The 18,868-nt window shown below is 36.5% G+C and overlaps 1 protein-coding gene across 2 annotated transcripts in view; it reads left to right on the forward strand.

Moving 5' to 3' along the window:
- The window catches only part of VPS13B (vacuolar protein sorting 13 homolog B), an 818,081-nt gene that overhangs the window by 508,643 nt on the left and 290,570 nt on the right, over window positions 1-18,868 (forward strand). For both annotated transcript variants that reach the window (XM_065895774.1, XM_065895773.1), the window contains exons 31-32: window positions 8,341-8,467; window positions 11,424-11,567. In XM_065895774.1, the coding sequence (XP_065751846.1) occupies window positions 8,341-8,467; window positions 11,424-11,567 (271 nt within the window). The remainder of the gene's footprint in view (window positions 1-8,340; window positions 8,468-11,423; window positions 11,568-18,868) is intronic.

Raw genomic sequence — 18,868 nt, forward strand, 5'->3', positions numbered from 1 at the left:
ATTTTTAATCACAGTCTCAATTGCAGTGCTTGTGATTGGTCTGTTTATATTTTCTGTTTCTTCTTGGTTCAGTCTCAGAAGGTTGTGCTTTTCTAAGAATTTGTCCATTTCTTCCAGGTTGTCCATTTTATTGGCCTAGAACTGCTTGTAGTAATCCCTTATGATCTTTTGTATTTCTGTAGTGTCAATTGTTACTTCTCCTTTTTCATTTCTCATTCTATTGATTTGAGTCTTCTCCCTTTTTTTCTTGATGAGTCTGGCTAATGGTTTATCAATTTTGTTTATCTTCTCAAAGAATCTACGTTTAGTTTTATTGATGTTAGCTGTTGTTTCCTTCATTTTATTTCATTTATTTCTGATCTGATCTTTATGATTTCTTTTCTTCTGCTATCTTTGGGGTGTTTGGGTTCTTCTTTCTCTAATTGCTTTAGGTTTAAGGTTAGGTTGTTTATGTGAGATGTTTCTTGTTTCTTAAGGTAGGATTGTATTGCTATAAACTTCCCTCTTAAAACTGCTTTTGCTGCATCCAATAGGTTTTGGGTTGTTCTGTTTTCATTGTCATTTCTTTCTAGGTATTTTTTGATTTCCTCTTTAATTTCTTCAGTGATCACTTCGTTTTTAAGTAGTGTATTGTTTAGCCTCCATGTGTTTGTATTTTTTACAGATTTTTTTTCCTGTAATTGGTATCTACTCTCATAGCTTTGTGGTTGGAAAAGATAGTTGATACAATTTCAGTTTTCTAAAATTTACCAAGGCTTGATTTGTGACCCATGATATGATCTATCCTGGAGAATGTCTCATGACACTTGGGAAAAACAGTGTATTCTGTTGTTTTTCGATGGAATGTCTTATAGATATCAATTAAGTCCATTTTGTTTAATGTATCATTTAAAGCTTGTGTTTCCTTATTTATTTTCATTTTGGATGATCTGTCCATTGGTGAAAGTGGAGTGTGAAACTTCGCTACTATGATTGTGTTACTGTCAATATTCCCTTTTATGGCTGTTAGCGTTTGCCTTATATATTGAGGTGCTCCTATGTTGGATACATAAATTTTTTTTTTTTTTTTGATATGTGGGCCTCTCGCCATTGTGGCCTCTCCCGTTGCAGAGCACAGGCTCCGGATGCGCAGGCTCAGCAGCCATGGCTCACGGGCACAGCTGCTCCGCGGCACATGGGATCTTCCCGGACAGGGGCACAAACCCATGTCCCCTGCATCCGCAGGTGGACTCTCAACCACTGCGCCACCAGGGAAGCCCATAAATATTTACAATTGTTATATTTTCTTCTTGGATTGATCCCTTGATCTTTATGTAGTGTCTGTCTTTTTCTCCTGTACTAGTCTTTCTTTTATAGTCTATTTTGTCTGATATGAGAACTGCTACTCCAGCTTTCTTCTGATTTCCATTTGCATGGAATATCTTTTTCCATCCCTTCTACTTTCAGTCTGTATGTGTCCCTAGGTCTGAAGTAGGTCTCTTGTAGACAGCATATATACGAGTCTTGTTTTGGTATCCATTCAGCCAGTCTACGTCTTTTGGTTGGAGCATTTAATCCATTTACATTTAAGGTAATTATTTACATATATGTTTCTATTACCATTTTCTTAATTGTTTTGAGTTGGTTATCACAGGTCTTTTCCTTCTCTTGTGTTTCCTGCCTAGAGAAGTTCCTTTAGGATTTGTTGTAAAGGTGGTTTCGTGGTGCCAAATTCTCTTAGCTTTTGCTTGTCTGTAAAGGTTTTAATTTCTCCATCAAATCTGAATGAGGTCCTTGCTGGGTAGAATAATCTTGGTTGTAGTTTTTTTCCCTTTCATCACTTTAAATATGTCCTGCCACTCCCTTCTGGCTTGCAGAGTTTCTGCTGAAAGATAAGCTGTTACCCAGTGGGGAGTCCCATACATGTTATTTGTTGTTTTTCCCTTGCTGCTTTTAATATTTTTTCGTTGTATTTAATTTTTGATAGTTTGATTAATATGTGTCTTGGCGTGTTTCTCCTTGGATTTATCCTGTATTGACTCTCTTTGCTTACTTGATTAACTATTTCTTTTCCCATATTAGGGAACTTTTCAACTATAATCTCTTCAGATATTTTCTCAGTCCCTTTCTTTTTCTCTTCTTCTTCTGGGACCCCTATAATTCGAATGTTGGTGTGTTTAATGTTGTCCCAGAGGTCTCTGACACTGTCCTCAATTCTTTTCATTCTTTTTCCTTTATTCTGCTCTGCAGTACTTATTTCCACTATTTTATCTTCCAGGTCACTTCTCCGTTCTTCTGCCTCAGTTATTCTGCTATTGATTCCTTCTAGAGAATTTTTAATTTCATTTCTTGTGTTGCTCGTCATTGTTCATTTGCTCTTTGATTCCTCTAGGTCCTTATTAAACATTTCTTGTATTTTCTCCATTCTATTTCCAAGATTTTGGATCATGTTTACTATCATTACTCTGAATTCTTTTTCAAGTAGACTGCCTATTTCCTTTCATTTGTTTGGTCTGGTGGGTTTTTACCTTGCTCTTGCATCTGCTGTGTATTTCTGTGTGTTGTCATTTTGCTTAACTTACTGTTTGGGGTCTCCTTTTCGCAGGCTGCATGTTCGTAATTCCCATTTTTTTTGGTGTCTGTCCCCAGTGGCTAAGGTTGGTTCAGTGGGTTGTATAGGCTTCCTGGTGGAGGGGACTAGTGCCTGTTTTCTGGTGGGTGATGCTGGGTCTTGTATTTCTCCTGGGCAGGTCCATGTGTGGTGGTGTGTTTTGGGGTGTCTGTGGCCTTATTATGATTTTAGGCAGCCGCTCTGCTAATGTGTGGGGTTGTGTTCCTGTCTTGCAAGTTGATTGACATAGGGTGTCCAGCACTGGAGCTTGTTGGTCATTGAGTGGAGCTGGGTCTTGGCGTTGCGATGGAGACCTCTGGGAGATTTTCACTGTTTGATGTTATGTGGTGCTGGGACGTCTTTGGTGCACGAGTGTCCTGAACTCGGCTCTCCCACCTCAGCGGCCCAGGCCTGACACCTGGCCAGAGCACCAAGACCCTGTCATCTGCATGGCTCAGAATAAAAGGTTGAAAAAAAGAAAGAGAAAAATAAATAAATAAAATAAAGTAATTAAAAACAGAAAAAGATAAAAAAGTATTAAGAAAAAAAAGAAAGAAGAGAGCAACCAAACCAAAAAACAAATCCACCAGTAATAACAACCACTAAAAACTATACTAAAAAAACAAAAACAAAAAACAGACAGAACCTTAGGACAAATGGTAAAATCAAAGCTATACAGACAAAATCACACAGAGACACATACAGGTACACACGCACAAAAAGACAAAAAGGGAAAAAATATATATATATCATTGCTCCCAAAGTCCACTGCCTCAATTTGGAATGAATCATTGTCTCTTCAGGTATTCCACAGATGCAGGTTACATCAAGTTGATTGTGGAGATTTAATCCGCTTCTCCTGAGGCTGCTGGAAGAGATTTTCCTTTCTCTTCTTTGTTTGCACAGCTCCCGGGGTTCACCTTTGGATTTGGCCCCGCCTCTGCATGTAGGTCATCTGAGGGCGTCTGTTCTTCACTCGGACAGGACTGGGTTAAAGGAGCTGCTGATTAGGAGGCTTTGGCTCACTCAGTCTGTGGGGAGGGAGGGGCACGGAGTGCAGGGTGAAGCCTGGGCGGCAGAGGCCGGCGTGACGTTGCACCAGCCTGAGGCGCGCCGTGCGTTCTCCTGGGGAAGTTGTCCCTGGATCACGGGACCCTGGCCATGGCAGGCTGCACAGGCTCCCCGGAAGGGGGTTGTGGATAGTGACCTGTGCTCGCACACAGGCTTCTTGGTGGCTGCAGCAGCAGCCTTGGTGTCTCATGCCCATCTCTGGGGTCTGCGCTAATAGCCGCGGCTCGCGAGCGTCTCTGGAACTCCTTTAAGCTGCGCTCTTAATCCCCTCTCCTCGCACACCAGGAAACAAAGAGGGAAGAAAAACTCTCTTGCCTCTTCGGCAGTTCTGACCTTTTTCCCAGACTCCCTCCCGGCTAGCTGTGGCACACTGGCCCCCTTCAGACTGTGTTTAGGCAGCCAACCCCAGTCCTCTCCCTGGGATCCGACCTCCGAAGCCCAAGCCTCAGCTTCGAGACCCCACCCTCCCTGGCAGGTGAGCAGACAAGCCTCTCGGACTGGTGAGTGCTGGTCAGCACCGGTCCCCTGTGAGCGAATCTCTCCGCTTTGCCCTCCGCACCCCTGTTGCTACGCTCTCCTCTGTGGCTCCGAAGATGCTTTCCCCCCACTCAACCCCACGTCTCCGCCAGTGAAGGCGCTTCCTAGTGTGTGGAAACCTTTCCTCTTTCACAGCTCCCTCCCACTGGTGCAGGTCCTGTCCCTGTTCTTTTGTCTCTGTTTTTTCTTTTTTCTTTTACCCTTCCCAGGTACGTGGGGAGTTTCTTGCCTTTTGGGAGGTCTGAGGTCTTCTGCCAGCGTTCAGTAGGTGTTCTGTAGGAGTTGTTCCACATGTAGATGTATTTCTGATGTATTTGTGGGGAGGAAGGTGATATCCACGTCTTACTCCTCCACCATCTTGAAGGTCTCCTCCCACTTTTACTTTTTGAAGTAAAATATTACCCACATGTTCATAGGAGCCCTTGCATATTTGATTTGTGATTCATCAAACATGAGATTTTTCCAGAATTGTACCTGAAATCATAAACAAGAATGTGGAAGGAAAGCATTTTCTTTGTTTTTACTCTTCCACCTGAAAGCTATCACTTTTGTCTTTATTTGTAAGGATGTCAAGCTAATGCCTAAGCAAAATTATAAAACAGAAGTTAGTCTAATTCCCATAGTTTATCGATTAATGCCTGGGGTGATCTAAACCTTCTTGAATTGTATGATTTTATAATAATCCCCTTAAACTTTTTCATGGGTTTACGTGAGAGAATGTGTTTTCTCCTGCTGCTTAAAGTACCTGGGAACTGAGTGTGAAGGGAAAAGGCGACCTGGTACAGCAGGAAGGAGCAGTTTGTTTATACTTCCCAACAGCCAGCAAATATTTTCTACCTTATATATTGGCTGAAGGTATCCTTGGCAACTTGAAAAGGTGACATAGAGGTTAAAGGATAAAGATGTGTCTTGTCCAGCCTTACTCTTCTTTATATCTTAGCATAGTTACTGCAGACAATAGGTACTCAAAATCTCATAAAATATTTAAGTTGAATATAATCATCATAATCGTATATCATACATTTTATTTTAATTGCATAAGAAAGTCACCAGATAGTGTTCCTCTTGGAAGGAAAAGAAAAAAAACCACACACACACACACACACACACACTAAAATGATCTTCAACTCTTAACTAAATATTTGATTTTTAAAGTTACCTTACAAATCAAATGACTTATCCTTATGACTATCTAAAAATAAGAGAAATCTGTAAAAATAGGTATAGTTAATAAAATTATAACCAATGATTTTCCAAAAAGTATGTTATATATATTTATTGTTTATAATAAATGTGTTTGAATATTACTGGTTTTTATTTAGGAATATCCACTCTAAGGGATTATCTCAGTTGATTACCACAAGTCTTAAGTATCTTCTGGTCTATCTTTCTCTGTAGTATTTCTAGTTTACTAATTTTTTCTTAAGTTATATCTAAAATTCTGTTTATCCATCTATTATATGTTTAATTTTAGTAACTACATTTTTTATTTCTGGATACTCTATTTGGTTGTTTTTCAAATCCGTTTTACCTTTTTTGATAGTACCTTGGTTTTTTCCTCCTGTTTTTCATTCCATCCTATATGTCTTTAATGATTTTAAAGAAATTTATTGTATTTTCCATATGTGGAAATTCCATTATCAGAAGTTCTTGGTAATGAATTTGATAATGGTGTTGAATTCTCCTCTTGCTAAAAAAAAAAATTTTGGAGTGCATATGAAATCTGTGATTGGGAGTTTATCTTCAGTGGTCTTTGTTTCTGGGAATCCTTTCTGTCGGTTTGAAAGCATATTTTTCCAAAGAGGTTTTACATCTATTTCTGACTGATGCCCTGGGGTTATCAAAGGTCTGATGCCACTTTTATATGAATAACTCAATATGGGTATTCCTGGACCAGCACAAGTAATATAAGTTACAGCTTCCAAATACACATGGGGTATTCCCATTATTTTTAATTTTCTCATTATTTTTATTTTAATTTTTAAGTTGAAAAAGCAGGGAGATCTCTGTTTTTTCAATAATCCCTCGTGCCAAATCAGGCAAACTTCCTTGTTTTTTTCTATTTCTGATTGGAAGTTGTTTTTCTGACCTTTTAATGGCCCCAGATCTAAGTTGGCAGCTCATTTCAAAATCCTTGCCTGTCAGGGATGTAAGGATTAGCCTGTTGTCTCAATATGGCCATTAAAAATCTATTCCCTTGGTTTACTGAGAGTGGCTAGGACCCTGAAGTCATTAACAATGTCAGTTAATACTTTGAGTTTTACTTCCCTCTTTCGTTAGTTTACTAGATTATTATCTAGTAAAATATTAGCAGAATTTAATTCTTGTTGTAGTTATTTCTTCAGTGTTTATTTTTACTTTCTTTTGAATTCATCCTTGAAAATACTTGAATCTATAAAAAAGTTTTTATGATTTAAAAAATATGTATCCTTAACTCACATACTTACCAGACAGAGATAATACAAAAGAAATTTTAGCACTCTATACCAGTAAAGTTCTAGTTTTATAAGACTGTTGACTTAAAAAACTTTAAAAAATGTTTTCTAACATCATAGATCTTCCATATGTTGTGTTACTTACTGATTTAATTCACATAGTGGGAAAAAATTATGATACAAACAAGTACTTTTTTTTCCCCATCAGTGCTTCAGCTAAGGTTTGCTCTTAGTTGGTTCCCTGCCATGTTTTCCATTTTAAGGTATTTTTAATACATCGTATATTTTAGCACTCCCCTATGAGAGCACATCAGATGTTACATGTTTCTCACATTGGTCATTTTATGGAATTTGAGCTATTAGGCTATAATTGTGGTGTCTCTCAGGATCTCAGCCCTTCCTCTGTATTCAGATTTTAATACTTCTTCCTGTTACCCTCTATTCACTAGATCTCTTAATTCTTTAAAATTGACTTTCTTGAAATCCAATACTTATGTGTCACAGAACCAGATGATCCAATTTGCTTTTTTGGCAGACACCATAGAAAGCTCTGCCCATTGCACAGTTTCAACAAAAGATACTAGTACTCTCTAGACTACTCTGGTAGAAAAGGATGTAGACAGACTTGAGTTTTATCTGGGCTTTTTCATGAGATAACTTATGCCAGTTCTCTGATCTCAACTTGGTCATTTTATAATAAAAGAGAATAATAGGGACATATTTATAAGGAATATTAAATTAATGGTTCCAAGGAACTTTTGAGGTACGGCTTGCTAATAAAACATAGAACTGTATTATTTCATGAAATGAAAACTAAGAATATGGGTAGTTGACTTGAAGATCTGCACTAGCACAAGCTTTGATTTCTCAATAATATTTTCCAATTTTATCTTCTACGATGAACGCAATACTTCCTTTGAAATTATTAGCAATTAGCAATTTTGAATGTAGAGTAGGAATAGTGTGGTAAATAACTGATCAAAAGGTGAGAATGTATAAAGAAGAATTAAAATAGAGGTCAAATGCTGCTGTGTTATCAACTTGCCCTGCGGGCCCAGTTGTGAAACTTTTGTTCCAACTGGGTGGCCTTAGCCCAGTCCCTGAACTTCATTTCCTCATAGATAATGTGGGGCCAGTAATGTTCCTTACTTCACATCCAGGGTTGCTGTGAAGAAGAATTCAGTATCAAAGCCACAAAAGCCATTTCACAAACTGTAAAGGCAGTCATAATCTATGAACTCAGATAGTTCTTAGAGTTAAAAAAAAAAAAAAGTCAAAGATTAAGAGGATATGCGTGTGAAGCTACTGAGATTGGAAAGATGGCAGTTGTGAAGCAGAATGTCAGAAATATTAAAACTAGGAAATTAAAAATGATCACAAAATAGTAAGATTATTTTTGGTAGCAAGAGAGATCCTAAACTGTAAAAACAAAAGGAATTAAAATAGAAAAAATAATTTATTGAAATGTCCTAGGATGCTACTAATATGAAATTGATTAATTATGTCTGAATTTCTCAGTGATTTTTTATATGAATCTGAAGTTAAGAATTGAAGTTACAAAATTATGATTATAAAATGTACAGATAGACACACTCAAAATAATAATGTAATTTTGTCATACATGTTTGTAGTACAGAGACTTGTACAAATTTAATGAAAATTATCCTTAAAAATGAAAAAGCTAATAATTTTTACTTTATCTTTTAGCATACGGAGGCATCAAGAAAGAAGAGCAATTTTGACTCCCATTTTAACAGATTTTTCTGTCCGAATAACTGGAGCACCTGCCATCATTTTCACCAAAGTAATTTCTCCAGAAAATATGCACACTGAGGTTAGAAATTAATTTAGCTTTTATTTTAGTCTAAATGATGGAGCAGCTTTTCTTGTGTGTTAGGAGTTTTCATAGTTTCCGTGCATAGGATATCAAATTAGCTTATTATTAATAAGTTATTATTGTAGCTAATAATTATTAAGCACTTTATAGTACTATTTAGGTATTGCTTTTCATGTAATAACTCATTTAATCCTTATAATAATCCTATTAACTTCTCCTACTGTCCTCGTTTTGTAGATGAGGAAACTGAAGCATAAAGAGTTAACTTGTCTAAATATTCACAAATAGTAAGAAGCAGAACATGGTGTGAACCTAACTGGTCTGGCTCCTGGCCATACACTCCTGACCTCTACGGCCTCTTTCTAATGAAAGCAACAATAATATTGACAGATCACTTAGGGTTCTCACATGGATTACCTTACAAAGAGAGTTCTACATGAATTAACTTATTTACTCTTCACAGAACCCATATGAGGTAGATATTATTAGTATACATATTTTATAGATGAGGAAACTGAGATCAAAAGAAATTAAGTAACTTGACCAATCTTACTTGCCAGTTACTAACAGATCCAAGTTTGAAGTCTAATCACTATGGTATACTGCCTCCATGACTAGAATAGAAATGTAATAATAATGTGATCCATCATAACTTTAAAAATATTCTTCATAAAAGTTTGTTATGCTAAAAACTTTATAAACTTTTTGATCATTCACAGAGTTATAGGCAGTTGTTATAAAAAGTTCAGAAAAATTAGGCACAGATTAAATATATTATTAATCTAAGGTGATAAAAGTTTACATCATTCTTTGAGTTTTTAAAAAGCAATATTTTGGGGCTTCCCTGGTGGCACAGTGGTTAAGGTGTAATCCTGAGAGACTCACATGGTGTTGCACAAGTATGTTTTGTGACAGGCAATAAAATCTTGATAATTCTTAAGTCCAAAGGACTTGCTCCTGATCTTCCTGAGGATCTCTATCATTTAATTAAGAAAGCTGTTGCTGTTCGAAAGCATCTCGAGAGAAACAGAAAGGATAAAGATGCCAAATTCTGTCTGATTCTGATTGAGAGCCGTATTCACCAGTTGGCTCGATATTACAAGACCACACGAGTCCTCCCCTACAACTGGAAATACGAGTCATCCACAGCCTCTGCCCTGGTTTCATAAATTTGTCTGTTGTACTCAAGCAATAAAATCATTGTTTAACTAGCAAAAAAAAAAATGCAGGGGACACGAGTTGGATCCCTGGTCCAGGAAGATCCCACATGCCGTGGAGCAACTAAGCCTGTGTGCCACATCTACTGAGCCTGAGCGCCACAACTACTGCAGCCCGTGCATCTAGAGCCCGTGCTCCACAACAAGAGAAGCCACCATAATGAAGAGCAGCCCCCGCTTACCACAACTAGAGAAAGCCCACACGCAGCAACGAAGACCCAATACAGCCAAAAATAAAAATAAATAAATAAATTTATATAAAAAACAAAAAAAATATTTTGTATGTGTTATCTTATTTGATGTTTATAATTGCCCTATAGGGAAAGTTAGGTTAGGCAGGATATCTTTATATCTACAAAAGGTGTATAAAAATTAAGTCTACTTATATCTTTCAGTTACTAAGTAACACAATTGGTTGAAAATACACAAATATATTCCCTTCATCATTACTTGAGGAATAAAATAAGAATTCTAACTATAATGAGTAAACTTTGGAAACTTTTTTGGGGGAAAGTTTATTTAACCAGAAAAAGGGGATCATTTCCGACATGCTGTTCTTTATGGCTTTATTAAAAGCTGCTCTAAGCTGTGTAGTTTGTATTTGGACCCATCATAAGTCTCCTTAAATCCATTCTCTTGGATGACACTATTAAGGAGAAGGTTTGTTGGACATTTCCAAGCATTTGAACATTGTCCACATGCACTTCATGACAAGAGGCAGGGCTTCTGCTTATTAAGTGAAACTTCTGGATTGTTTTTCATTTCTGTTTTCCTTCCCTGAATGGTTTTCCAGCAGTGAATGTTCAAATGACTCAGTTATGCAGCACAACACCAGTTAAGTAGTGGACAGCTACCTAATGCTGCCAAGATTTTAGCAGTTTAAAGAAGTGAAATTAATTAGTCTAGCTACCTTTGACTTCAGCAATCCATTTTGTTATAAATCATTTGGAGTGTATCCTTTGGAGAATACTCAGACCATACCACTTGTGACTGTAATTGCTGTCTATAGTTGCTTATTTACATCTGTCTGCCCACCTAGATTGTAACCTTCTCAAGAGCAAATTGCCGTTCAAGGCCAGCCTCACTCTCTCTTTTTTTTTTTTTTTTGCGGTACGCGGGCCTCTCACTGTTGTGGCCTCTCCCGTTGCGGAGCACAGGCTCCGGACGCGCAGGCTCAGCGGCCATGGCTCACGGGCCCAGCCGCTGCGGCATGTGGGATCATCCCGGACCGGGTCACGAACCCGTGTCCCCTGCATCGGCAGGCAGACTCTCAACCACTGCGCCACCAGGGAAGCCCTCACTCTCTGATTTATTCCTAGCACTCTAGTATGCTGCATGGTACTTGGGAGATGCTCACTAAATATTGGTCCGTCTGAGTGGGTGAACAAGATTATGCTAAAGAATTGCATCATTGCCTACATATTGAAACAATGATAGTAGTTTGACGTATGAAAAGCCAAATGTATATGAAATGGTGAAAAATTCTTACTGTTAGTGTGTTTCCCTGTAACTAGCACATGGCCTGGTGCACAGCAGGCCCTCATAAATGTTTATTAAATTAATCCATTAAACTGTTGAGTGACCGTGCTCACCATTTCTGCTATTCTCATTAACATGTGAACTCAAGTCCCAGGAGAATTCATCAACATCGTAAAGGTCTAATAAGTAAGAATGATAAATGATCATCTAATGGCTATCATGTTTCTTTATCTCTATTCAACCTTTTTTTCCTTCAGGAGATTTTAGTGTGTGGCCACTCCTTGGAAGTGAATATAACCACAAACCTGGACTTCTTCCTAAGTGTGGCTCAAGTTCAACTCTTACATCAGTTAATAGTAGCAAATATGACTGGAGTGGAACCATCAAGCAAAGCCACAGAGGTAACTATTACCTGATTCTGATTAGGCTTACTGCATTTGTGCCAACTTTACATTGATAATAGGAAAACAAAAATTAAATGATTTCTGCTAGTTATTCTATATTTAATTTTATTCATAATATGGGCATAAATCATTTTCGATTGGTGTTCTTTATTTTTGAAATTTGTTTGGTCTCTTTCCCTGTAATTTATCATGCACCTTCACAAAATTGCTGTGGCCCAGCCCCAGAAAAGCCTCTGTTAAAAACATGATTTTATTGCCCTGCTGCAGTTTTTAAAGTGCAGTGCACAAAACCTGGTGTAGCTTTCACTTACTCAGATACATTACAGGGACAGGGCCTCTTTTGGAAGTGAACTTTGTGAGAGTACTGTGGGAATATCTTCAATAAATAACTTCTAAAGCATTCGTTTCCCATGCTCAGTGAAGAATGGACACAATCAAAAAACTTGAATGCCTGCCTAGAATTTTAATTTTGATCCAGTGTTCATTGGAAGCCTACATTGTAACCACAAAGCATGTCAGCATGAAACAAAGAAAGCTGCTTGTTAGATGCTTCTCAAAATATTTTTTCTTTGCTTTTTGTTTCCGTACTTCTATAATCATATCTGTACTTAGAATAAATCTTTTATAAAATCTCTAGTGAAGAAACTGTTTATCTTTGAAAAAGGCATTGCTTATATTTTTGTCATGAGTTATGCAGAAGGCTCTAAGTGCTACTAAGGAGGAAGGGAAGGAGGAGGTGTTCACTGATAGCCACTTGATGCTAAGCAAGCGTGCCAGGTACTTTTATGTAAGTTATTAACTCATATATCTTCAAGCATGTTATTACAACCACACTGTGAGGTACATGTGAACATTATCACCATTTTACAGATTATGATATTGTGACTCAGAGGTAATAAGTGACCTGTCTGAGATCATACACACATAACTAAAAAATGGTGGATCTGAGGTTTTAATTTAAGTCTTTCAAATCAGTGCTTTTTTCATTCTGCCGTGGTTGCGGTACTATAATTGTTACATTAGTCTGAATCACCTTTATTTTTTCAATTATTTAAAAATGATAAAGCTTTTAACTTTCATAAAGAAAAATTCTCTATATCATCTTTTACCACCCATTTGTTTGCTCAGTATCTTTTCTAAAAGGACTATAAAGCTGTATACTCTTCAAAATATTGACTTTTTCCCCAATGTATTTTAGACAATCCGTAAGAATATAAATATATGATATGAAAATAAGCAGAGCAAAAATATTTCCCCATGGCATTTTCAATGAAGTCCTTGAAGCAAGTTGGGTTGGAAACAAATTCCTATATTATTTGTGCCAATATTATGAATCTATCATGTCAGTGAAATCTAACTCACGGATTTCTTTTTTATTTCTTTCTTTTTTTTTTACATCTTTATTAGAGTATAATTGCTTTACAATGGTGTGTTAGTTTCTGCTTTACAACAAAGTGAATCAGCTGTACATACACATATATCCCCATATCTCCTCCCTCTCACGTCTCCCTCCCCCCGCCCCAGGTGGTCACAAAGCACCGAGCTGATCTCCCTGTGCTATGTGGCTGCTTCCCACTAGCTATCTATTTTACGTTTGGTAGTGTACATATGTCCATGCCACTCTCTCTCACTTTGTCCAGCTTACCCTTCCCCCTCCCCATGTCCTCAAGTCCACTCTACATCTGCATCTTTATTCCTGTACTACCCCTAGGTTCTTCAGAACCTTTTTTTCCCCTTTTTTTTTAGATTCCATATATATGTGTTAGCATATGGTATTTGTTTTTCTCTTTCTGACTTACTTTACTCTGTATGACAGACTCTGTGTCCATCCACCTCACTACAAATAACTCAATTTCGTTTCTTTTTATGCCTGAGTAATATTCCATTGTATATATGTGCCACATCTTCTTTATCCGTTCATCTGTTGATGGGCACTTAGGTTGCTTCCATGTCCTGGCTATTGTAAATAGAGCTGCAGTGAACATTGTGGTACATGGCGCTTTTTGAATTATGGTTTTCTCAGGGTGTATGCCCAGTAGTGGGATTGCTGGGTCATATGGTAGTTCTATTTTTAGTTTTTTAAGGAACTTCCATACTGTTCTCCATAGTGGCTGTATCATTTACATTCCCATCAACAGTGCAAGAGGGTTCCCTTTTCTCCACACCCTCTCCAGCATTTATTGTTTTTAGATTTTTTGATGATGGCCATTCTAACTGGTATAACTCACAGATTTCTGATGTGTTTTAGGAATTTATAGAACTTAGCAAGTTGATTGCTATTTACCTACCTGCTTCTAATGCCTTTTAGTAGGGTCTGATTTGAGTAAATAAGGCACACTCAGAGTTAGATTTCTAACAACTCCCACCTGAATGTCAAGTCATTCCTCACAGTTCCATAAATGAGCTAGGATTGTTTTCGTTGTTTTAAAAATGTGTCTGTGGTCCTTATTCCTTCTTGGAGATGATACTAAAAGTACAGACAATATACTGAAATACAGTAGAGACAGTACACTGAAGAATGATTAAGATGGCAAATTTTATTTTATGTGTTCTACCACAACTGAAAAAAAAAGTGCAGACTCTCTGAAGACAGTTTGGTCCTATCCCCAGCCTCAGTGGGGTATGTCTGTGAAATTTCAATATTAAAAAAAAAGACTTTCTGTGAACTAGAAGAATGTTTTTCTATTCATAAATGAGTAGCACAACTCATATCTGATAGTCTAAGAATATAAAGATATTGTAAGAATTGGTATAATTTCTTCCTTAAATATTTGATAGAATTCACCAGTGACCCATCTAGGCCTGATGCTTTCTGTTTTGGAAGATTATTAATTATTGATTCAATTTCTTTAATATATGTAGGCCTATTCAAATCCTCTTATTTCTTCTTATGTGAGTTTTGTTAGATTCTGTCTTTCAAGGAATTGGTTCATTTTCCTGAAATGGTTATCAAATTTGTGAGCTTGGTCATAGTATTCCTTAATTATTCTTTTAATTTCCATAGAATCTGTAGTCATGTCCCCTCTTTCATTTCTGATGTTAGTAATTTGATTCCTCTCTTTTGGATTTTTGTTTGTTTGCTTGTTTTTTGGTTTCTTGTTTTTATTTTTTTTTGTTAGCCTGGCTAGAAGCTTATTAATATTATTGATCTTTTTAAGGAATCAACTTTTGGTTTTATTTGCTTTATTGGATTTTCTGTTTTCAATTTCATTGATTTCTGCTCTAATCATTTCTTTTTTCCTGCTTACTTTTGATGGCGTTAATATTTTCAAACAGTTTTTCACAAGGTTTTTTTGAAACATTAATTCTAAAAATTATTCAAGAACATGAAAAGGAGATTTTTGTTAGTAGAGGAAGCATATCTACACTGTTAACAAAGGGGAAGAAAGATGGACAGATATTTGGAAATTGAAGTGAAAACAGTGAAACAATCTAAGGATTATTACTGGAACCAACATTTAATATTAATTTTAATTATATAGACAACTAACACATAATAAAACTTTCAAGTATATAGCTAAAAGAGAAGCACTTCTGGCAATAAAATGACCATCTGATGGTTTAAGCAAACTGCCTTCCATGTTGATTAAAACTTTTCCAATATTTTTGCTCTAAAAATGTACTCATTGCTTAGTGATCAAGCAGCCTGTATTTGTACACTTTGGTTTTCAGTGTTTCCGTCAAGTGTTAGGACTTCCATGATTGCTGGTTCCCAGAATATTCAATTCTTCATTTTAAATTAACCTTTTTTTTGTCTCTATACATATTATGATAGGCTGAGAAAGTACATGAGAAAAAACATTTAGTATTCAAAAAGCCAAAATTAATTCTATATTACAAAGTACATGTCCTTCTATATTTTATTCTATAGTTCATGTCTTTATGATAACATCTGTCTCTATAGTACTAGTACAACAGGAATGTTATTTGGGTTTCTTACATTCTAGTTCCCTGCCATTTACATGAGGTGGGAGTTAACCTCCTAGATAACTTCATAGTCAAATCTAAATGTACAATTCTAATTTTTCTCCAAAAATAGAGCTCTACTACTCATCCTTGGTTTCTTTCCCAATGTTTAGCAGGGCAAAATTGGTTTACTCTTTAGAAGATTCTTTACCGTCTTATAAAGTGCTCTAGTCCCATAAAGGCCCCATTAGATAAAAGTGGTTGTTAGTAATATAATCATAACATTCATGCAAGAAGAATTAACAAGGGAGGTAGTTCAGTTACATGTACCACTAAATGTCAGGAAACTTTTTAAAGAGAACATGACTAAATGAAGAGTTAAAGTATTTTAATTTGTGCAAGTCTGTTTATGGGCTAATAATGCAGCCCATTTTTTTATGATATCAAAAAGAAACTAAACATCATTTTAAGCAGGACATTATAAGGAGTTGTTAAAAAATAAAACAAAAATTTCTACTTTTTTAACATTTTATTCCAGTTGCAGTCACCCCCAAAACAAAAATACACCATAAAAAAAATAATTTGTATAGAATGATTATAATTTGTATCAGAGTGATTTAAACTGAGATGAAAGCTGAGTAACCTATCTGAACTCTATAAAATTATAAACAGTATAGATAAGATACTAAAACTAGCCTGTTTACTTGAAATGCTTAATTTTTTTAATAATGCAATGTTACTTTTATCGAAGTGGTGCATGAATTTTAACAACCAAATGTTGCTAAACTAAATATATCAGAATAGTGTCAGTACACTGACATCCCCACCTCATCCTGCTTAGCCATTTTTAACTCTGTAAGCCTTGTCTTCTAGTATTTATCCCATCTTTCTGAATAAAATGAATAGACTACCATCTCTTGATTTACTCATTTTAGTATTACGTATTCACTTGCTGTTTACTGTAGATGAAGATTCTGTCCCTTTTACACTTCTCTTCCACTCTTACATTTTCCCAGTATTCTTATATCATGTTTTTAAAGTCAGTATGAATTGTTTTCATTATAAAGACTATGTAAATATTGTTCATTGCTTAGTGAAGTAATATGATGTGATTATATTTCCTCTCTTTATAGTCTTCTGTTTTTCTTAAAGTTAATCATTGCCACATTCTTTTTATTTGCTCAGTTTTTTTGTTTTTTTTTTTTTTTAAATCTCTACCTCTTCTCTCATTCTCTCCAACCCACCCCAAACCCTCACCAGTAACTCTACATAATGCCTGGCAATTTAATTTTTCACACTTTGAAACTTATAAAATAATGTCAACTCTGTTTTTACCCTTGGAAGCATTTTTCGTGAAGTCTTCATTTTGCCTTTTCCTTTCTGGACCAGTAGTTCTCTAGACCTGCTACACACTTGACACAACTGAGCCAGATGAGAGTAGGTTATGATTTTTGAGGTTAATGGTAGAGTGTTGGGAAATTATAGGGTATCAAGTAAGTAATGTTTTTCCTATGAATATAAATTAGTAAAACCGCCAATATCTTTATCCCACCATTCTAAAATATTAGGTATTTTGAGTTCCTATATAGAAACAGTATAATAGTATAGAAAAACATTGTAATAGAACTTATTATACATGCCTAATATAGTTTACATCGGTGTTTTTACAATTTGCTATAAAATAGGATATAATATATAAGTTGGACTTTTTTGAGCTATGATTAAGTATATGCCCTAGGAGCGGTGGCGAAGGTTGTTTTTGGTAGTAGTATTATTTTAGCTTGGAAAGTATCTGCTTTGGAGTTGTGCTTCATTTTAGGAATGGAAATTCTTGTTTTTTTGTCAATGGTGAAAAATTCTTACAAGGCATACTTGACCAACCTAAGGATTGCTAGGAGTCGTTGGAACTAGGAACTTAAGAGTAAAGAAGAGGGGGGACTTCCCTGGTGGTCCAGTGGCTACGACTCCATGCTCCCAATGCAGGGGGCCTGGGTTCAATCCCTGGTCAGGGAACTAGATCCCACATGCATGCCGCAACTAAAGAGGCCACATGCCGCAGCGAAGATCCCGCATGCCACAACCAAGACCTGGCGCAGCCTAACTAACTAAATAAATAAATATTTTTTAAAAAAGAGTAAAGAAGAGGGGAAGGGACTTTGAGTGGTGGTGTAGAAGCAGATGTTTTCTGGAGTAGAACTTTAGGCAAGATGAGCAAAATAGAGGCTAATATACCTTGAGAACACATGTGAGTGGAGGTAGGGTTTGAAAGCAGGAAATAAGACTGGTTCGGGAGAGGATGTAGATATTCTGGTCTATCTCAGTGCTTTCTATCTTGAGGTGGACATGAGTGGGAGAGGCCATTTCAGAGATTACCTATTTCTGTAACCTCTGTAACCTTTCTCCTTTAGAAAAGGAGATAGGAATATTGGATAACATGCATGTAGTGACTTGCCATCAGTGTTACTATGCTGAGTATTTGTTTCCCTTCAGAGGCACCTGGATCGACTACTTGTAACCAGGCAATAAACCCAGGCTCCAATAAAATGTGGATTCAAGCAGAGCCTTAAGTGGACAAGAGGGCCTCTGAGGAAATACCTTGAATTTCTTAAAATGTAGACCTGGAAAAGATATTAAGTATTTTACTACCTGTTCTCTCCAAGGGAAGGACTTCTTAGGTACATTGAGCTATCACACCTGTCTCAGTTTTAGTTAGGCCTTGTAAATGTTAAAAATAGTGTAATTTTCTCCTGATAAGCTTACACTTAGAGAGAAACATGCCATAGTTACTTCAAGGTAGATGCTAAACATCAAGAAAACAAGACAAATTTTAATTTTCCAGCCACACTAATATTTATCCCATATATTGGGTTGGCCAAAAAGTTCGTTTGGATTTTTCTGTAACATCTTAGGAGAAAGCCCGAATGAGCTTTTTGGCCAACCCAATAGATTTCTTGACCAGAAATCCAGTGAATACAGTAAGTTTTCCTAAGGCACTATTAAACTGTCTGTCCTAGTCTTTTTCAGCAGTATTCATTGAGGGCTTACTCTATACCAGATATACTGGCTACAGACTGATAGAGGTATGAAAAATAAACATACTGTGGTCCCTGCACTCTAGGATTTTATAATATGGTTGAAAAATACAACATAGACAAATGGATTTACAACTAAGAACTCAGAGCAGTAAACAAAAAGTGTCAAATAAGCTCTATGGAAAATTAGTGCTATAACAAGTATTCAGAATAAGAAGAGAAGACTTTAGGCTAGGTGGTCAGAGATCTAGCTTCATGGAGAAATTGGGGTTGAATAGGCAGAGAACAGTGACCTGCTTCTTCACTCAGTAAATATTGAACCCTTTCTATGTGTCAGAAACTACTATGGGGCTTCCCTGG

This window comes from Phocoena phocoena, chromosome 17 (genome assembly GCF_963924675.1).
Source record: "Phocoena phocoena chromosome 17, mPhoPho1.1, whole genome shotgun sequence".
Classification (NCBI taxonomy): domain Eukaryota; kingdom Metazoa; phylum Chordata; class Mammalia; order Artiodactyla; family Phocoenidae; genus Phocoena; species Phocoena phocoena.